This window comes from Buteo buteo, chromosome 11 (assembly GCF_964188355.1).
Source record: "Buteo buteo chromosome 11, bButBut1.hap1.1, whole genome shotgun sequence".
NCBI lineage: Eukaryota > Metazoa > Chordata > Aves > Accipitriformes > Accipitridae > Buteo > Buteo buteo.
The window spans coordinates 132,929-154,418 of NC_134181.1; the positions used below are offsets into that span (position 1 = coordinate 132,929).

The window sequence follows — 21,490 nt, forward strand, 5'->3', positions numbered from 1 at the left end:
CCCTGGTGCACTCGTGTCTCGAGTGCTGCGAAGAGTCTAGTCACCACAGCACACGATGGATTTAGGGGAGTTAGGGAAGGTCCAGAGAAGGGCAGCTGATACAACAAAGGGAACGGTGCCACTACTGTGTGAGGAGAGACTGAAAAGGCTGGGACTTGGGTTTGAGAAGGGAACAGAGGGACAGGACGAGCTGAATGCAGAACACTTTCACCAAAACCCACAGCACAGGAGAAAGCGGCTCTTGGGAAGACTAGTCGGTGCTCCCTTTCCAGTCGGTGCAAACAAGCACTTGCTGCATGGCAGCTGGGGAACTCCCGCACCCTGCCGCCACCAGGCGTCGTGGGCCGAAGGGAGCGGCCGGCCACCTGCCCTCCGAACGCCTCCCTCGGGCGGGGCAGGCGCCGTTCACCGCCCTTGGGAGGAGCCCGCCAGGGCTGAGGCGAGCCCCGGGCGGAGGGGACGGAGGTCGCACCGTTCCGCGGCGCGACCCCACGCCGCGCCGGCACTAGCTCCGCGTCGAACGCCCCGCGGCCCGGCCCGGCCTTCCGCCCCCACCGCCGGCGGAGCGGGGCCACGCCGGGCCATGGCGGAGCGGAGCAGCCCCCGCGCCCCGCGGACGGGACGCACCGGGGCGGTCGGGCGGTGAGGGGCGGGGCGGGCAGGCGGCCGTGAGGGGCCCGGGCGGCGGGTGGGGCGGGACGGGCAGCGGCCGTGAGGGGCCTTGGCTGCGGTCGGGCGGGACGGGGCTCGGCGGGGCGGGCAGGCGGCCGTGAGGGGCGCGGGCGGCGGGTGGGACGGGGCGGGCAGGCGGCCGTGAGGGGCCCGGGCGGCGGACGCGACGGGACGGGCAGGCGGGACGGGGCTCGGCGGGGCGGGCAGGCGGCCGTGAGGGGCCCGGGCACCGGACGGGGCGGGCAGGCGGCCGTGAGGAGCTCTGGCGGGTCGCTGCTATATCCCCGCCGCCGTCTCCCTGCAGCGCCGTGCCCGGAGCGGGGCCGGAGGGGCCGCCGAGGAGCCGCGCCGCCGCGCCGGGGATGCTGGAGTGCCGTCGCTGCCGGTACCTGCGCACGGCCAGGGGTGAGCGGGGCGGGAGGGGGCTGCGGGGCCGCCGCAGTGGCTCGGGAGCCGCTTCCTTCGTCCCGCTGGAGCAGACTGCCCGGCGCGGCTTCCCGCCCCGGGGCCCCCTCGCCCGTCCCGGGGAGCGGCCCCTTCCTGGCCGCCGGAGCCGCTCGGGCTCGATGGCCCTCGGCTCCGGCCGCAGACCCACCTTCGCCCTTCCCCTTCCAGCCTGCTGCCAGATGGTGGGAGCGCTACTCGCCGCGCTGATCCTGGTCTGCAGCTCCGTCTCCTACGGCTCCTCGGGAGGCTACACGGGCCTTCCCAGCCTGGGGGGCATTTACTACTACCAGTACGGCGGGGCTTACAGTGGCTTTAGCGGAGCAGACGGGGAAAAAGCCCAGCAGCTTGACCAGCGTTTCTACCTACTAAAGCTGCCGATTGCGAGGGCAGCAATGGCCGTGGGAGGGTGTCTCCTGGTCTTCTCTTGCGTTCTTATTGTGGTTGGTGTCCTACGGTTACCATGGCATTTCCCAGCATGGCTCCTACTTGAATGTGTCCTGGACACAGTGATTGCAATTGGCATGGTGCCTGCTCTGTACTATTTCTTCCATTTTCTGCTGGAGGCTTATAATTCATCAGTGTGCAAAGAGAGAGAGCAGCTTTATCAAAGCAAAGGCTATCAGGGCTTCAGCTGCAGCCTGCATGGGGCAGAGATTGCTGCTGGCCTCTCGGGCTGCGCAGCTGTCATGGCATACCTGCTTAGTGCAGGCCTAGCTGCCAGAGGGTACAGAACAGTTCACAAACTGAAACAGAAACCAGTACAATTACATGCGCATTAGAATGATTCCTCTGCTCCGGTAACAGTCATGATTTTTATCAGCCTCCTTACTGAGACAAAGCAGTACGCTTTTCCTTGTTTCTGGACGGTGCATTCGTAATGCTGTAGCAGAATGCACGCCGAGACAGTATAGCTCTAAATACAGCAGAGTCAAGCTGTTCCTAACCTTAATTTGCATTATTGAATTATTAGTGGACACAAAGTTAGTCCGATGGCTTGTCTTCATCTGGTGGCTGTCTCTTAGTAGAGAATGACTGTCCTTGTGTAGTTGACTAGCAAGCTGCCTGTTTCACGGGTAGCCTTTCCCTCCTCTCCATCAGGTGTCTTGTTCTCCTCCAGTGAGGTCTTGGTATGAGTACTGCTACTACATATTTCTGCTGACAGCTTTCTGTAGCTGAAACTGTCTCTACAAAGGGCATGTGACTGTTCGCCAAGAACAGAACTCTTAAAAATGAGTGATTGAGGCTCATGGCTCTGGCAGCTAATTATTGCTTTCTTGTAGGTCTCTTGGAACTAACAGGGCAGTTTGAACATGATGTTTATAGAGCCATCAGAGAATCCTGAAATAAACTTGCAAAATGGTGAATACACTCAGCCTAATTTGCAACACTGCATTTTCAGACTCTCCTGGAGAGGGCACATTTTTGTATGAAATGGTCTTTTATGTAACTTGGATACAACGGTTTTGCTTAAAAAGACGCCCTGATTTGGGATAATCAGACAAAAGCTTTAAGAGCTCAAACAGGTGGTTTAAGATAAAAGTATATTGTTTTCAAAATACATTTTTAATGTACAAGTTGGGGAACTGAAATGCTCTTGTATTATTTATTAAAAAAAGGTGAAATTTACTAAAAAAAAAAAACTTTTGTAAGAAATTTAACAGGGAAAAGAAACATAGCAGTAGAGTCACAAAATCATGCCTCAGAATGAAGTGTCACTTCACAGCAGTGCCCACTATGTGCACTGTCCATGTGAAGATGGGACCAGTTCTGCCCATGTTAAAAAAAAACCCAAACCCAAACACCAAACTAAACATACCAGAAATGTGGTTTGTCTTGGATATATCTCCAGTTTCACTGGTACCAGTGACTAAATCCTCACAATTGCCAAAACCATGGAACACTGTTGGAACTAGAGATATGAAAGTAAAACAAACGCAAAATAGGAACACACCAGGTACTCTGGAGTTTGTTTGGTTTCTCTTCCCTTTCAGTAGCTAGATGCATTGAGTGTCTCAGTGCAGGGATTTATGTGGACAGTCCACTGTGGTCCTCTTTCTTTTAATGATTCTGTATTTCCTGCTTGCTACAGCTACTTTTAGAGACCTGTACAGTACTATTTAGAGCAAGTTCACAGGATTCCTCTGGTAGGATACAGAAAACTGCCTAATAATTGGTATTATGAATTTCACCCTCAGAGTGTTCTGCAAGTAGCTTTTGTATGGAGGGCTGATGAGTGAAGTAGCACACAGAGCTCAGTGAAAGACAACCTAGAGCACAGCTGCTGCTAGCCACAGCTATGTTTGACTGGGATATGCACAAATCCCCTCCAGCGCAGTAACGGAATCAGAATATATAGTTAGATGAAAGTAAAAATCTTTATTGCTAGGTCAGCTGAAAAGTTGATGCAAAAATATTCTTCCTTCCTGGACTGCTCTATACATCTGAACAAAGAATCAATGGAATAGTGTTCTCCAGTAATCTTATGTTATTTGCCTCTCCAAAGCAATACAAACACAGGCCACAGTGCTGAAGGTGCATTAATTGGGCAACCTACTCCCATACACAATAAAAATGGATTATTATAGGTGCATGCTAGAGTGGGATACAGAAAATATTCTCCTTTTTAAAACAAAAAAACATGAAAAATGATTATTTAATAAACAGTGCGCTGCAGTATTTCTTTAACATGCACTGGGTCATTTGAGTCAAGTTAAAAAAAAGGTAACATTTTAAAATGTGAAAAGAGAGGAAAAAAATACACTTGAGTCTTCAGACAGCAATGGAACAGCAGACAATGCACAAAACCAAAGAGGTGAACCTACTGCCTAAAGAAGGCCTTTGGCAAGTGACACAAAAGCCATCACCATCAGGAAGGAGTGCAGAAACTCCTGAAGTCCAAGGGCCTTAGGTGTGGCTGAATGTCCTGTGTACTAGCAGAAGGATTTGGGGCCTCACAGCAGCCTGTCCCCTGAGAAAGGGAAATACTTGCTCCTCCTTGGAACAGGATTTTACCCTCCCATCTAGTTGAGGATTCTGATGAGGTCCCAGCAATCTGTGGTGCTGCCTCTACCAGGCCTGTTCCTGGTGCTGGGAGCAACCCAGAGGCTATCCCTTATCCTTAATACTTGGGCCCCACTACTTGTCACTGAATATAACCTTTATGGGTTCCTTTTTGGAAGCTTTCTGGACTGGAGAGGGCAGACAGGTCAGTACCTTTAGTGTACCTGTTCTCAGTGAGCATGCTCATCAGCAGAGCTAGAATTACTGAAGAGATGGACAAACTAACTCACCAGCCTAACTTGATTGTGACCACATGGAGCACTGCAGGCCTGGCATTGCTCAGCAGGGACAAGAGAGCCTGATGACCCCAAGATGAGAAACTCTCTCTAACAGCAAGTCTGTTAACCAGTGGGACGTTCTTAGTGATGTGGCTCTGTGGAGATGATGTATCTGCGCAAGAATCACGTATAAAAATCAGGTAAGAGACTGGAGAACAGGAAGAGAACTGCAAAAATGCTTTCTATCTTCTCTATGAGTCCTTCGCTAGACTTGCCTGTTCACACATGTTCCAGTGCTCCTAGGGAGCCTGAAATCTAAGGTGGTATTAATAAGTAAGGTGAGGAAGACAAAGCAGCAGCTTGCTGCCTCTGGGGAAGCAGGAAAACAAAAGGTGGTGGTGGAGGGACGCACTCAGGCTATGCTGCCCAGAGTAAGACAAACAGTTGATAATACCAGCTTAAGCAGAGAAAGCCATGACTCTACCTACTGTAAGAGAACAAACCATGTTCTGCCATGACAATTCATACCCATAGAAAATAGGAGCTGGCTGTATTAAACTCCCTTTCTGCTTCAAAACCAGAAACAGCACTGGAGAAAAAAAGAAAAAGGCTAAGTAGGAATTCCTTGCATGCCATTCTGTCACTACAGCAAAGAGGAGCAGCTCAGGAATCTGCATGCTCCCTTGCACAGCTTTATTTTACTTAGTCCTTCCCCACAGAGCTAGGTAGAGCCATTCATGACTAAATCCTTGTGGCAATGCCCAACTCTCCATGCAATGCTACTGGTTCAGACTGGCAAAGACACACTGGATTTTCCACGTAAGTGCAAGAAATAGAGACCTGATTTGCATTAATATCTGCCACTCTCCTAGTGCAAGGTTTGTCACAGTCTTACTCAGAAAGAAGAGTGTATTTCTGCATCATTCCCATACTGAACAGAGGCTGCTTTGCAGTCCTGTCAGGTATCTGAAAGTGTTGGGCTGCGCACGGATAATTGCTAAGTCACCAGTGACAGAATTAAAAGTTACAGTCAAATACATTGGGATGAGCCTTTTCTGCGTACTCATATGAAGAGAACATGAAAGAAGTTTGGGGTTTAGTTTTTGAATCTTTTCTGCTGTTGTTTCTCTGCCTAAGGGATTCAAATGCTGCTGTTTCTGTGATTCTAAGAATTACCTTTTCTCTCCATTTCCAAATGAAACAGGCATTTAAACAGCCAAAATTTGTGAGAGTTTAAATTTTTTCCAAAGTTGGGTTGTTTCATGATTACATTGTAACTAGCACAAGGTATATCCTAAAATGTTGCTCTCTCATGCATGGTAAAAATAAATTTTTTTCCTAGTGAGAAGAAATTGAAGGTGCTTTGAAATCTCAGTAAAACTCCATTAGATTTTGTCAAAAGATCTATATTGACAGAATCCCACAAGTAGTCTGCAAAGTATTTCCTTCTGAGCAAGGCCTGAATTTGATCAAAAAATATACAACTCAAGCCCCTCAGAGCTCTTGAGAAGAAACTTTCAAGTTTTCCTCATTAATACAATTAATAAAGAAGAAAAGGCACTAGCCCACATTACAGTCAGGATTATTGCACCACTGACACAACCAGGGCAGCTGCTATCCAGCTTTCTGCCAGCTAAGGAAGACAGATCTGCAAGCTACAGGGGCAGTGGTCTTTTCACAACCCTTACACAAGATGATGACATAGGCAGCCAACTTACCCCCTGCACCAAAAATCCTAATGGAAACACAATGCATCTGTTGAGTGCAGACTGGCCAGTTCACCCTTAGTGGGACTGTTTTAAACATCTTTCCCAGTGCTGATAAAGATACTAAGGTGAAAAGTTCTACTTTTCCTTTTGCATTGAAAACTAAGCAGAAACAAGTATGCTTTCACCTTGTTTGTGGCCAAATTGGACACGTACCATGAAATGCAGTTTGCTGTGGATTTGGAGTATGACTCCTGTTTTCAGACGCAAGCAAAGATGCTGTAGCTGACTGTAGAGGTTTATGTTGGTGTAACAGAGCACTGAACGCTTCCCCAGCATATGAAGGGCAGCCCCACTGCTCACTAGCCTTAGAGCAGCATACCACTGCTTACCACTTGGTTTCCCCTTAGACCAAATACCTCACTGAAACAAGCGCGAGCTCCTGGTTTCATCCCATGTCTTCGGTATACAGGAAGCCTCTACTGTGAAGCATCCATGATGGAGGTGGCCAAGTTGCTGCTTAGCTGGGTCTGTGCTCTGCAGCTAGAAGCACTAGCTCTACACATTACCTTAATCAATCAGTCCAGAGCTGATCTTTCCTATGCTCCACGTGAAATGCATCAGTAGGCACCTCCTTACCACTCAGCTGTGTATCTTCTCATCCTGCATGGGCTGATCCCATCATAACTCTCACTCTACCCTGCACCAGTGCTCATCAGAACACTGGCACCCTGAGTCCTCCACTGCCCTAACAATATCCATTGTGAAAAGGCCCCACCACACTTGCTGTGGAGCGCTCTCTCCCCTAACCCTAAATAATAAAGTGCTGGGCTGAAGGGGAGCAGAACAGCTTAAGTGCAATCAATAAAAGTGCTTGCAATTAATGTAGGAAACCATTCTTGGGTCAGCTTCATTGCAACTGGCTGTATTCTTTCAAGGAATAACAAAGTCAGGTGCTGGGGGCAGGGGGGCTGCATCAGAAATATTCACAGGACTCCAAACACTGAACACTGCCCCCTCAGCAGCCTCCTCACCCCACGCACACATATGCCAGGCCCTTTCCTGCAAAGCTGGCAGAACCTCAGGGTTCAAGGAGTTACAGGCAGGTGTCGGAACACCTGCCTTCTTCCTAGTGCTTGCACAATTTCCAGACAGTCCCTAACACAAAGCTCAGCTGCTGGTCTGAGTGCTCGTAGAACAACTGAGACTCTACAGTGAAAAGTGGACAGCCCAGACCTTAGCACTCCCAATTCTTCCTTGACTCCACTAAGGAAGCAGCAGATGCCTGTACTCCTTGCAGATCCCAGCTCCCCTTAGAGGGCAAGACAGCCCTTATGGGACAGAGCTTCCTGGGACAGACAGTGTGGGAGTAGTACTCGTAGGGTTACAAAGCTGTGTCAAACTCCTCTGGCAGAGTCACTGCACGTTCCTCTTTCTGCTCCTGATCTGCTCCGTTCTCCTGGTGCTGCTTCATTTGTTCTTTCACTTCCTCCTCCAGATCAGGTGGCACCACAAATTGATCTTCTGGCTCCATCTGGGATGGAGCAGCAAAATAGCCTGTCTTTTTCTTAGGTGCCTCTGTGGCTACTTCAATGAGGTTGAGGCTCTCCTCCAAGGGCACTATGGAGCCATTGGACAGCTTCTTTCCATAGAGACAGCATGTGGAAAGAGATTTTTGCAGTTCACACTTTTCCTTGACCCCTCTCTGCACAGTGTTGCTGTTTACACTATTCTGTCTCCGAATGATAAGGACAAGCCCAGAGTCATCCTCTGGCCCCGGAGCAGAGGAGCTATACTCTGCAGCAGGTGGTTCAAACTCCAGGCCCTTTCCTTTACAGCAGTGGATGTCCACTTCTACCTCCACTTTACTGCCATTTGTCATCACACCTTCCACAGGCTGCTCATCATCGCTGTCCAGACCATTGTCAGACTGGTTGCTAGAGAAGGTGGCACTGGAAGGTTGGCGCTGGAAGATGCTTGAGGGGGGCACAGGATGTAGGCTGCAACGTCGCTCTTGTCGTGGTAGCAAACTGGCATCAAGACCAACAGCATTGTGTTCATCTGAAGCAGTAGAGCCCACCTCACTGCTAACCTCAGAAGCAGACAGTTCACTGCTGAACTCTGAAGCAATTCCACTGCTAGATGAAGGTGTTGCTGGCTTGGTGGTGACAGAACTAAATCCCCCAGGACCCGGCAGAGTGAGGCCATGCATCTCACACGTGCAGCTGTCCTCACTGATGTTCAGATACACCACCATCGCACCTACATTGTCTTGGCAACCATAGCTTTGGGCTAAAGTGCAGAGTTTCTTTGCAGCAGCTAGCGGGTCATGTAGGTGGCGCACGGCTGAGACTGCCTCTGTGTAAGAAAGGTGTTCCCAGAGAGCTTTGTTCCCTAGAAGTAGCAGCTCATCTTGTACAGTTAGTGGAATGGAATTGACATGTGGTTTGGGCAGGATCCAAGGATGCAAGTATGTGCAGCCCAGCATTCGAGTACAGCAAGTCACACCATTGACCTTATTGTCCTGCAGACAAGAGAAATAAGGCAGTAGCATTAGAACTGCTATTAGATCATTTGGAGAGCAGTCTTTCCCCTGCCCATGTACTGGTTTGGAGCCTTGAGAAATGCCAGTACACAGCTACAGTATTGGAGAAAGGGATCTAGGTCCAGGTACCACAGCACAGATGTTCACTGTACCTGATCATCAGGTACAGTAATCGCCCATTACCCATGCTGGCACACTTTTATCCCACAAGACTTTTAGTCACATTCTGAAGAATTGTAGCAAGCTACTCTGAAATGCGCAGCTAGACTACCTGTAGCACATTGATTAAAGAATCTTACTCATGAGTCTTATATGAAACTTATTTTTTCAGTATGAGCGAGATAGTGACTTTTTACTTTCTCATTGCAAGACAGATTATCCAGACATTAAATAATTTCTGTGTATTTTCTGAACTATTTCCCTCTTTATTAACATATAACTGCATTCTGAAGTGTGGACACTACATCCTGAGGAAGAAAAGAACAAGTAGGTACCTCACACTACTGCTGTAACCTGGAGGTATTGCCTCCTTCCTGTTCCTGCTAGATAGTCCCCTGGCCAGCCTGGTACTAGTCTCCTGGATAGGAAACTGCCCACAGCCCTCAGTCCCTTTTCCAAGTCAGTGCATACAGAGTACACAGCTTCCCCAGTGTTTTGAATTTAACTTCAGTTTTCTTAATTTCTGTATCCTCTGGGTGTTAAATGTTGCTGCTGCTGCGTATTAAAAACCAGCAGAGGGCACAGGCAAGGAAGTCTCCTTAGACAATGATATCACTTTTATCTTTTAGAATCCATTCATCAGCCAGTTTTTAAACCATTTAATGTGCTACATTGATTCCACAATTATTTTTAGTCAGAGTGCTATGGAATATAGCACATTAACAGATTATCATTCAGAAACACTTCTACCAAACAACCTGATATTTTTTAAAAAGACCCATTGAGCATAAAACTAGTATGACTGGCACTGATTTCTTAGATCTTCACTGCCAACATTATTTTCCAGTTCTTTGGAACTTCCCTGTTACTTCCAAGTTTTTAGAAAGTTAACTTTTACAGAGTTCTCCAGAAATCATTTTAATGATTTAATGCTAGAGTAAATTAATCATTTTGCAGAAAACTAATGGACATTTCTGTCTTTTTTTGTGTTAAAATTTTTACCTGCAATATACTTTATATCCATGGTCTGCATGTCTCAAGGGCCACTAATCCCGTACCTTCACTGAGTAAAACATGGAAGAAATCCAAAGAGAGTTAACTTGAGTCATAGTTTTCAAGAAACACTGAAGATATTTTGTGGGTTTTGAGACAAGATGACTTCCCAGGCCCTGCTCTGTTCTTCAGTGGCTCCTCTCCACACTCACCCAAGTCATGCACAGTATTATGGACCACCCCTCCTTTAGCTCCACACCTATTTTCTTTCCTCTCTCGCTCCCCAAGCCATCCTTGGCATCCTGTACCTGTAGTTCTCAGGCCATAATGGGTGTTTTAGGAACACGTCATTCTGAATAGCTAATTAGCAAAAGAAGCAGAGCAGGAAGCAACAGACAAGTCACTTGAACACCTTCATGCCATCCTCTCCCTTGTAGTATTGTGCTGGCCGCAGAGCTCATGTATTTGTACCAAGCTTTTATGGGAGGGTGGAAGCTGAAGTGAAGAGGGTCCAAACCAACCTCTGTTATAATGGCTTTTTGCTCCTTGACTCTCTTGGCTTCTTCTGAACATTGTTCAAGGCTGAAGACTTTGGAGAGAGGCAGCGGTTTTCCACTTCGGCACAGAATGGCTTGGCACGTCCCCACATTGGCCACCGTCAGAGAAAAGTTGCTGGCTGGATCAGCCACATCATGACGAATATAGCAAAGGACAGCAGAGGAACCCAGCTTCTGCCCAGCCATGCCCAACTTCCTGTTGGAGGAGAAGGTGTAGGAAGGCTCCAGACTCCAGTGACAGGCATTCTGGAGGGTTGTCTCACCCCATTTAACACATTGATATACCTATGCAGGTCCCACCAGGACCAGCTTGCTCACTGTCCTACCTGTGGGAGACCAAGAAGGTGTTGGACATGAACATGGTGTCTGACTGCTGTACTTCCTCCAGGAGAACATCAGCCATGGTGCACTGCAGCAAGCGTGGCAGCTCCTCGTTCTTGTCACCATCAAACATGCCATACACAGCTTCCACCCCCTCTGCAAAGCTCCCCAGTGCCAGGGATGACACACACAGCCTGTTAGAAAAGCATACAAGCAAAGTAACTATGGCTCAAAAGATTATACGGCCCCCAAAACCACAGCTGTCAGGCACCCTGCTGTGAGTGCTGTTCTCACAGGGCAGAAAAACCACTGTCCCTACATTCACTGCCCTATGAGATGTACAGCTGCATTTTATCATTGGAACTCCCAAACTCTCCTTGACCACGATCAGGAGAGGGCAATGGGCACAGCCAGCAAAAAAAGAAAAGGCACCTCTGCTAGGGTGGGAAGCAAAGTCCAAGAGTCCCAAGATAAGCATGAAAACTGAGGGAAAGGACAATGCAGAGGCTTGAGTTACCAAGACTTAGCAAGAGATCTGGAGAGACAGAGGGACACATGAGCTCTTGAGCAGAACAGGTCTGCCTGGGTGCTTTGCAGTGCACTCCACCTAGCACCCTGAGAAGACACACTGTCAGTGTCCAGCAGACCACAATACTCACTTATTTCTCTGGCCTGCCATCTCAGCTACTCCATGACTCCAGAAGGTAGAGGTGAGTGCCGAGTCGGCTGCGAGGGAGGGTTTAGCATCAATCTTCAGTGTGGTAATGTGACTACAGAGAGAGAAGAACAGAAGTCATTCTCTCCTAGACCCTGCTGAACAGTTTGTGGCCAAAGGACCTTGTCCAGTCTAGAGTTTTCAGCAACCTGTGGAAAGAACTGCACCAAGGAGAAGAGTTTAAGGTGTTGGCCTTCCGGAGATGTCTGGCTGCTTGTGCCAGAGACAGCTGGGAGAACCTCATGCCACCTGAGAAATTGTTTCCTTGCTCTGATAATTTGGATCCAGACTCTTCCCTTCCTACAAGATAGAAAGCTTCAGCCGCCTCAGGCAGGGAACATTATAACATCATGCAGTGCTACGATACACATTTTACTATCCCATTTCTCCTCCTGGGAAGGGTTACCCTTCCCTGTGCAGGTCACTACCAGGCTGGCATCTCCATGGCTCACCTGAAGATGTCCAGTGTCTTGTGTTCTAGCACCAGGTTTGTGTTTCCGCTCAGGTCCAACTCTTGCAAGGCACTTGGCAGTGCCTCAGGGATTAGAATTTCAGTTAAGTCATTGCAGCTCAAGTCCACAAACTACGGTATCAAAAAAAAAAAGCACAATGACAAAGAAAATATTCTCTGTTCTGTCATGTGATCAGTTACTCCATCGCTCCTTCCAAACATCATATGACCCCACCACTGATTGTATCCCACAAACAGGTCATGAAAATGGCTCTGACCTATTGGTAGAAGAACAATTTATAAGCAGCAAATAATCTGCAATAGCCAGGACTCCAATACTGAAAGAATAGGTCACACTAAAGATAATAGAGGGCCTATATATACAAACCTGCCTAGCTACATAACACTCCCTACAGTCGCAAATGGTAAACCAGAAATAAACCAAGTCAGAGACAGATGGTAAAGATGAATGAGAGATGAGCTGTCTTTGATCAACTCAGAAAGGTGAGAGATCTAGAATGCATGTTCTGTTCCCTCCTCTTCGGTTGATCAAACAAAATGCTGGGATCCCCAGTTCCTCTCCTAGCAGTTACATCATTCTCCAACCCAAACTTTTCCCTGATATCTCTTTACAAGAATACCTGAATACGGGGCAAATGCAGAATCTCTGGAAAGATGCTGATTTCATTAGAGTGTGCAATAAGTGTATGAAGTAGCTTGCAGTTTGCCACTGTTGTGGGAATTGTTTTCAGTTTGTTGCCACTCAGATTCAGCTCTTCCAAGTGCTCCAGCTTACTAAGTTTGCTGAAAGGGAAACAAAAGAATACTGTATCTTATAGGCAAGAACTTGTCACTTTCTGAACCTGCAGATAACGTATCCATAGACACTGCCCTTTATGAGTTACATTTCTAATTTATTGATAGGAGACCGAAAGTCCTAAGAGATGCTCTAATAAGAGCTCAGGGTCCCCAGACCTGGCTTGGATTTATGCAACAGACAGATCTCTTCACCTCTGACTTCTAAAGCATTAAAGCAGAAGATCGTAGTGTCTTAATTTTGAAACTGGCAAAAACGCCTAAGCTGTGTCAGTGTACTTTGTAGGAATAAACAGATTTACATGAAAGCAGTTGTTTAGCCTGACCAGTACCAGGAATAATCATGGCAAAGCTTGCACAGATGCAATTAATATCAAATGAATTGTGCTGACAAAATTAATACAAAAAAAACCCCTTAGATTTTTGTGCTAATGTAACCAAATGTGCTGTTTTTTATGAGACTACAAATTAAGCTAACACAGAAGTCTACCAGTATAGCACTAGCTCTCTACTATATTCCAAAGAAAATGCATTTGATATCCCCAAAACTGGACTGCAGAAGATACTGAAAAGTAATAATGAATTAAGAATTCAGTGTAAGTCCTTCTAGTAGGGTTCTCTGAGGCAGCACTTTCAATGACAGTCAATAGATCAGTGATTAATAAGAAAAACACATACACACTCACCAAATTATACCTAGTAATATTTGCAGATAAAAAATATGGTGGAATCTCAGTTTCAACATATAGTAATATGAACTACTGGTAACATAAACTTACCTTAAGAGCACCCAATTTAAATTAGCTAAGTAAAGTTATATACATAATAACTTGTACAAGTCACAGTTAGAGAGGAAACAATCCTGAGAGACATGGCTCTGAAAAAGGCCCAAGTCAGATAACAGGTACTCAGAACAGAACAGTGTATAAAGACATCACCAGAAGGGGACTTAAGTAGATGCTCACAACCAACATTATCTGCTTACGATTTTCAGCAGTGTCCAAATTCTGCTGTCTACATATAGCCACAAAAGCACTGAGAATTTGGAAAACGTTCACAGGAAGCCTCCCCACATACTAAGAAACTAAAAAGGCTGAGTATGTTTATCATTATACACAGACAGCTGCAGTTTTCTTAAGCTATGCTTGGAAAAATCATAAAATCACAGAATGGTTTGGGTTGGAAGGGACCTTTAAGGATCAGCTGGTCTAACCCCCCTGCCTTGGGGAGGGCCATCTTTCATTAGACCAGGTTGCTCAAAGCCCCATCCAACCTGACCTTGAACACTTCCAGGGACGGGGCATCCACAGCTTCTCTGAGCAACCTGTTCCAGTGTCTCGCCACCCTCATTGTAAAACATTTCTTCCTTAGGTCCAACCTAAATCTGTCCTCTTTCAGTTTAACACCGTTGCCCCTTGTCCTGTCACTACAGGCCTTGGTAAAAAGTCTCTCTGTGCCTTTCTTATAATCCCCTTTATATGTTGAAAGGCTTCAAGAAGTTCTTCCCGGAGCCTTCTCCAGGGTGAACAACCCCAGCTTGCTCAGCCTGTCCTCATAGGAGAGGTGTTCCATCCCTCTGATCATCTTTGTGGCCCTCCTCTGGACCTGCTCCAACAGGTCCATGTCTTTCCTGTGCTGAGGACTCCAGGGCTGGACACAGTACTCCAGGTGGGGTCTCACCAAAGCAGAGTAGAGGGGCAGAATCACCTCCCTTGATCTGCTGGCCACACTTCTTTTGATGCAGCCCAGGACATGGTTGGCTTTCTGGGCTGCAAGTGCACATTGCCAGCTTGTGTCTAATTTTTCACACACCAGTACCCCCAAGTCCTTCTCCATAGGACTGCTTTCAATCCATTCATCCTCCAGGCTGTACTGATATTGGGAATTGCTCTGACCCACGTGCAGTACTTTGCACTTGACCTTGCTGAACCTCATGAGGTTTGCATGGACCCAACTCCTCAAGCCTATCAAGGTCCCTCTGGATGACATTGCTTCCCTCTAGCCAATCAACTGCATCACAAAAAAAACCCCTGAAGCTACAAAGTTTTCATACTAGAAAGACAGAATTATATACTGGTAAAAAGAAGCAGATAAATAATTCTCACTGAAAAATAAGACGCAGGCTTATATAACTGAGAGCAACTGGAATAAATTAGTAGGATCACATGGGAGTCTCCAAGCCTCTTAAGTTTCTATGTGGAGCATAGATTTATCTCTGTTTCAACTCCAAATCATAAGCCTTGTGCATTAATTCATGGATGAAATTATATGACCTGCATTGGGCAGGAGTTCAGGCAAGTCTGAGGGTTTTCTGGCAAGACTGAAAAGTGAAAGAATGCAGCACAGCAAGCTGCATGCCAGTAGCATTGAAGTTGCGAAGAAATACTGTCCCCCATCCCCTCACACATCCACCACAGCTAGCAGGACAGGAACCACTGCAGCCAACAGTACCCTGTGGCAATCCCCCTTAACATGCTACTCCTCAGTGTGTGTGTAGGGATGGCAGGCTTTTGTCACCAAGCCACAGGGAGAGCATCTTGCTTTGACACTGATTCACGTACAATTGCAGTAAGGCAGGCAACATCCTCCTGGTGAACACCATCTCGCCCATCAGCCTTACTTATTTACCTTGCGGGGAAAGTCTGCAGGTTGTTGTTTGCCAGATGCAGGATCCGTAGGCTCGGGTGTCCCACCAAGACAGGGATGCATTGATCTGTGAGGTTATTATTGGTCAAGTAAAGCAGCTGCAGCATGCTCAGACTCTCCTCCCCTGTACATGCAGAGGGCAAGGACTCCAGGCTGTTTGCAGATGCATTCAGGTACCTGAGGCTAACCATAGCAAGTGCAAAAAATCAGACTTCACATCTTCTAAACCACTCCATTAACAGCAGGAAAAGGAGCTATACAAATGCCAGTGCGGATAGAGCAACAGCATCAGACAGGAGGCCAGACAACACAGTGTATCATCCCTACTCACATTAAGATTTATGAGTCTACTAATGACTTATTAGCTATATAGCACTGTGGATGCACACAGCATTTTACAGTAAACAGTGAGTACTGAAGGGCCCATAGAGGGGGTGGGTAATACTGGTGGAAGCAGACTACATAAACTCTTACTCAGAGTCTTTAAAAGAAGGGTTGACTCATGTCTGAATAGACAGTTATGAAGGGTTGTTCATTTGTAAGAGTCTCTCTCGCTGTTCTCCAATGACCTGATGTACTTTCTGCTACAATATCTGAAAACCTGTATGGCTTCTTTCCTTTGCACTTGAATTTATGCAGTACTTTTAAAGACAAAGCTCTTCAGGCAGTAACATGATCTTAGAAACAGTTGCAACTGAAGCTAATTCTTTGGTTGGCTGTTGGACTAGGTAGGCCTCTGTTTTGCTGTAATTAAACAGTAACATGGACTGATTCCCTCAAATCAGCTTGATGACTTCCCTATGGCACCTGAATTACCTCCTCATAAAGTGCACATCTCTATCTCTTACACAAAAGGCACCTTGCAAGGACAGTCACACAGATGCCACTACTGGCCTTTAGAGCTCCAAAGGTTAACACAGACAAAAGATGCTTGCTACTGCTACTCACTTCAGAGCCTTGACAAAGAGTGCCTCTGGGAGTTTAGTCAACAGGTTGTGCTGAAGGTCCAGCATCTCCAGTGGAATGTGTTCTAGAAGAGGTGGAAGGCTCTGCAGACGATTGTGCCCCACCATCAACTTCCGAAGGCTCAAGCTGCTGAGGATCCTAGAAAGACACAGGAGTTTCTGTATCAGCTTGGTTCACTCTTCTTCACACCAGCAGAGTAGGAAAAGGTAGTATTTAACCTGTTATAATTTGACTGTACAGCAGAGAAAAATTAAAACACACTGATCCATAAAATGTAAACTATGACAAAGCAGAAAAACACACACGGTAAGGTGCCTCAGTCACTCTGAATGCTTGGAAGTGCATCTACATTTCCCTCTATGCTACTGCAGATCAGTAACTTGTGATATGAGTCAGTCTGTGTGCATATGCCTAGCATTCTCTCAAGCAGACAAAAAAAGAGAAGTCACAAAGGATGAATTTAAATGCCTGTTTTCACCTGTAGGCAGAAAGAAGTGCTTCCCCTGGGCCAACTTAGATTCAGAGCTTTAACTGGCTGCTTAGCACTGCTGTATTACTTTTGAGGCTGTTGTCACATTCTCCAGAACTGCAGTGCTTATTGAAGGAAAAGGCTTCTATCCCCATGAACTGCAGAGAATTGCTTGCACAAATTTTGAGAAAGGATAACTCAACACATCTGGACATAGCCTAGAACCACCCTGCCCATTTGTGTGAGGTGATAATTTGGGACTATATTCTGAGAGCCCTGTACAGAACAGCTTTGAACCACGAAATGCTAAAGCTGCATTAGTGCACTGCTCCATGTGAGCCAATTAATTCCGTTTCTCTCTGTATGCTGTGGCTTCTCAAAGCTAATTATAATGAGGAAAAAAAAAAGCTATTCAAATGCAGATACAGCAATTTCCTTATTCAAGCTGAGTCATCGAGAGCTGGCTTGGGTGTCTCCACTCAACACTGTCACACACTGCTTTGATACAGTTCTGTTTTCGGACAACTAAGTGTAAAAGACAACTTCACGGTGAACTATATCCCCTTATGAGAGGCTCTTTAAGCTTTAGTCTGCTGGACTAACCTGATCAATGGCTGAAAGTCAACCCTGGCAGAGTTCTAACTGTACACAAGACATATTTACAGTGTTGATGATAAACACATACTGGAAGAGATCCCCAATGGATACAGTAAATTCCAGCACTTAGGAATCCTTAAAAATGCTTACATTTCTTTTTAGAATATATATTTGTCTCTGAATTATGCAGGCTCTTTTTGCATAACATACTTAAAATTTGGTCTTTTTCATCCATTGGCATGGCTAAAATCCTAAGTTCTCATTATCGCATCTTTGTTACACCCTTTTCTTGCTTTTGATGTATATAGTCTTGTCTCTGACAACCATTAGAATGTCACTGCTAAGATTACTTCCTATGCCTGCTGCTTTAACCTGCTCTCTGCATTTTTTCACTGTAATCCACCCTCCTGTTCAATTTCAGTATAGCTTACCCTAGACACTGTGTCTCATTCATTACAATCACCCCCCCACCAAACATACTTGTTAGGCTAAGAACATTTGTGCTTTGCTTCTTCCCATGATATCCCTGATACCTTGGAGAAGTCATAAATATCTGCAAAATTATGTTAGTTCTTGGCTCCCCTTTGCTGCATTTCTGCAGAAACTGAAAGGGAAACAGGGAGAAAGGAGTTGGCTGATGATGTGTTGTGAAAGCTACCTTTGAGATCAGCTATATCGTATCTCTGTGATATCTCCCTATGAAAGATAACAGATGAAATCTCTGTGGGGCAATGCAAGGCATATCAGGGCCTCACCTATGACCTGTGTTCACAGACACAATGGTAACACACATAAATCATAGCAGTGTGTTCTACTTCAGGTGCAAACAGCTGCAGTAGAAGCCAGAAGCATAGAATGAAATTACCTGGCCCCTGTTATTCAAGAAGCTGATTTGGAAGTCAGTTCTTTCAAACATTTGAATACAGAGTATTTTCGACGCTGCACAGAGAAAGTAAGTGGATTATATCTCTGCACAACAAGGAATAAAGCAACTGGAATAGCACTGCTGCTCTCTTCCAGTCAGCTCACCATAGAAGAAAGCTCAGCTCTGTATAAGAAGAAGGTGTGCTGACCTCGATGGAAGCTCCACAAGAAGGTTGTAGCTCACATCCAAAACTTCCAGTTTCTTTGCTTCACAGGCCCAGTCTGGGACACACTGCAGTTGATTGCTGAGAAAAGCAAGGGGGAAAAGCTAGATTTCAGCACTCCATATGGAACAAACCCTCTTGAATGCTGCATGACATTAGTGACAGCCAAACCAAAACCAATAGGCAGAAAATTAACAACAGTATCTGAGCTAGTCACGTGGAATTTATCTCATGGCTAGCTCTGTAATGCAAACTGAGCTGGTGCATGATTGGTAGAAAGTACTGATGCAAGGCTCTGATGATCAGGCTTTTTCTTTACAGCACTGACATGCCCAGAACAGGCCACCCTACACTATCCTTCTATTGTGCTTTAACCCAGAACTGAAGCAAAAGGTGATCAGGTCCTCTGGGCATCCTATCTTACAGGTCTCACAATGCTGTTCCAAGGGCAGATGCAGGCAATGAAGCCAACAGCAGAGATCACTGGCAGCTACTCTAAATGTTTACTCCACAGATTCCCACCATTCAGTCCAGTAAGCTGCCGCAAGTTCAGTGGTCCCTGCTTGGCTTTTTTTGCTGATTACGGCCTACAGCTGAAGGACAGCCAGTCACCGAGACAGGTCATACTGGTTCAGAGAGGCTTCTGGTCTGGGACACTTTCATCATTCTTTAGTGCTGAGCTTTGCAGTTCTATTGTGAAGATGGAGTACCTTCCCTCAATTGCTCTTGACTCTCAAAAGCTTAAAAGCTCCAAAAAAACTTCTGCAGAAAACAGCAAAGGTGTCCAGATACTTGCTTTATATTCTGTGGTGTATAGTCACTTACTGAGAGAGTTCTAGACATGTCAGTTGACCAGGAACTGGATAAATATTGACAGCTGTCAGACCTGATGAAGTAAAGCAAATAATTATGATTGCAGAACTTCAGAGGGAAAACAGCACAGAGAAGCAGACAGACTAGCTAGCAAGTAAGACTCACAGTCTTACTTCATGGATACTCAAGGTCTCTACTCATTCCTCCCAAGACAGAGTTTGCACTTCATACATCTGCCATATGGCACTACAGCTTCTCACTATCCCATCTCTCCATCTGCCACATTGGGCACCAGAACAGGGGAGAACCGTACATTTATTTGTGGACTCCCAAACAGATCTCACCGGAAGACTAATTCTTTGGACAGTAACTCAACACTGCAGCCTGCCCCGTTACACAGCCTGCGCCCATACATGCGTGTGTGACCCTAAGAGCTGACCTTAGAAGACCCATCACATACAGTCTCACTACTGTAACATCAGCATATTTTTTTTTGTGTGGGAGAGGGCAAAGGGCTGTTTTCCTTTGTTCCCAGGGCTTGTAGGAAGAAGGCAGGTGAAGAAGGCAGAGAGACGTACAGTTGTTGTTGGCATAGAGGGCCCGAAGAGAAAAGCCACTCAGTGTCAACTCTTTCAGCTTATTCCGCTCACAGTGCAGCTGCTCCAGGCTGCCCAAGGAGCTCAGATCCAGATCTGTCATCTGATTGTCTCGTAAATCCATGTAAGTCACAGATTTGTTCCCCTCCAGAGTGTCAGCTGCTGCTCTCTTCAGGTTGTTCAGCCTAAACACTCAGAGATAAGAGTTATAAAGTCAGAAAATAGGACACTGAACACTGGACATCAGTAAGAAGAGAGAGGAAAGGAAAGGAAGAGTTCTGGTGAAGGCTAATGCCAAAGGTGAGCACAGTGAAATGTGTGAGGAGCAATGGTGGATTTCAGGCAGTGAATAAAAAGAAAAACATTTCCTTTGTCTGCACTGCTATGTGAAACCATTTTACTTATTCCCCAGTGTTTAAGAGATTCCGAAGACCAGTCTAGAAATTAGAAGCCAGGCCAAGGGACAGCTACTTCACACTGACACAGGAAGTTAATGCAGAGACTAGATACTATACTGCCTTGCCACAAACAAAAAGTTCTTTGTCCCTTTCTGAGAGGTCTGCAGTTGGCAGCGTGGAGAATAAGGATCACATCTCGGGGCAGGTTCAGGCACAAAAAAGGGTAGAACAGATCAAAGAGCTACCGAAGCTCATGGTAACAGCATATCAAGAGAGGAAACTAGAGGTCTGAGTCACATTCAGTGGCTTCAGGTATTGCTCAGTTAACCTTGCTTCTCCAAGTGAATTCTGCACACCCTCTGAAACAGAACCCCCTAAAAGCTAAAGAATCAGTAAGAGAAAAAATTACACCTAGTTTATTGCAAAATGTAGTAGAGGTTACACAGCTCCTCTGCTGTAAATGGTAAGTAGCAATCTGGTTTTTATATATATATATATGCAAGTTTCCCTCCTTTACCTCAGGTCCACACTTTTGATGTGACTCATACGGTTCAGCACTGCAAGGTCCAGGGTCTCTAGCAAGTTCCCTGCCAGGGCTAGTTTGTCTAAGATGACGAGCTTCTCACAAATTGCTGGCAGTTCACAGAAGTTATTGAAGGAAAGCCCGAGACAGCTGAGCTGTTGCAGACTCCCCAGTTCTTCTGGTAAGGATGTGAGGAAATTCCCATCAAGCCAGAAGGTCTGGAGACTGCAGCAATGAAGAGAAAGTAATTCAGCAAAGAGTAGTGAATATTACATCTAGCATCTTCAGTGAATTTCCTCGTATAGCTAGCTGCCTCAGTGTGGCTATTTTTTAAAGGTACCTAACAGCCAATTTTATTCTTATATACATAAAGTTACCAGAGTACTTCTATTAGGCATGTAATAGGCTTGGAACTGCATGTATGCAACACCAAATAGTTCCTAAATTATTTTGGAGGTAAACTTCCAGTTGTGCCAAAGATTGTAAGTTAACATAAGCAAAATACAAATCAGTACTTACGTTGTAAGTGAGAGATATTTACTTAATCACTTGGTTTTCTACAAATTAAGAACTCCTCACTTAGCATGCTGGACAATCTTTAAAAGACCTATGACAAACTAAACCCAAAACAAACAGCAGTAACAGTACAGACCTGTCTCATAAGAAACAATAAAAATCAACTGCACCTTCATAATCCAATTGCTGGAATCGCATATCACTATTATGGCACTTAT

General features: G+C 46.0%; 2 protein-coding genes across 3 annotated transcripts in view; one reads left to right on the forward strand and one right to left on the reverse strand.

Moving 5' to 3' along the window:
• Nucleotides 1–466: 466 nt before the first annotated feature.
• MARVELD3 (MARVEL domain containing 3) lies at nucleotides 467–3,060 on the forward strand. The gene is made up of 3 exons (XM_075039701.1): nucleotides 467–642; nucleotides 977–1,077; nucleotides 1,288–3,060. Exons 1-3 carry the CDS (start codon nucleotides 584–586, stop codon nucleotides 1,896–1,898), a joined length of 771 nt encoding a protein of 256 aa, XP_074895802.1. The 5' UTR covers nucleotides 467–583; the 3' UTR covers nucleotides 1,899–3,060.
• A 415-nt stretch (nucleotides 3,061–3,475) lies between these two features.
• PHLPP2 (PH domain and leucine rich repeat protein phosphatase 2) overlaps nucleotides 3,476–21,490 on the reverse strand; it is a 37,005-nt gene continuing 18,990 nt past the window's right edge. The window contains exons 8-20 of one of the 2 annotated variants that reach the window (XR_012652160.1): nucleotides 20,751–20,981; nucleotides 19,818–20,020; nucleotides 19,252–19,312; nucleotides 18,412–18,507; nucleotides 16,255–16,410; nucleotides 15,289–15,489; nucleotides 12,486–12,648; nucleotides 11,846–11,976; nucleotides 11,338–11,448; nucleotides 10,684–10,872; nucleotides 10,322–10,553; nucleotides 9,810–9,870; nucleotides 8,493–8,627 (exon numbers count right to left, since the gene is read on the reverse strand). Coding sequence is in view for 1 of the 2 variants with exons in the window: in XM_075039700.1 (XP_074895801.1) it covers nucleotides 7,488–8,627; nucleotides 10,322–10,553; nucleotides 10,684–10,872; nucleotides 11,338–11,448; nucleotides 11,846–11,976; nucleotides 12,486–12,648; nucleotides 15,289–15,489; nucleotides 16,255–16,410; nucleotides 18,412–18,507; nucleotides 19,252–19,312; nucleotides 19,818–20,020; nucleotides 20,751–20,981 (2,914 nt within the window). In the remaining variant the exon portion in view is untranslated. Of the gene's footprint in view, nucleotides 8,628–9,809; nucleotides 9,871–10,321; nucleotides 10,554–10,683; nucleotides 10,873–11,337; nucleotides 11,449–11,845; nucleotides 11,977–12,485; nucleotides 12,649–15,288; nucleotides 15,490–16,254; nucleotides 16,411–18,411; nucleotides 18,508–19,251; nucleotides 19,313–19,817; nucleotides 20,021–20,750; nucleotides 20,982–21,490 lie in introns of both variants that reach the window. The other variant, XM_075039700.1, reaches the window with a different exon arrangement.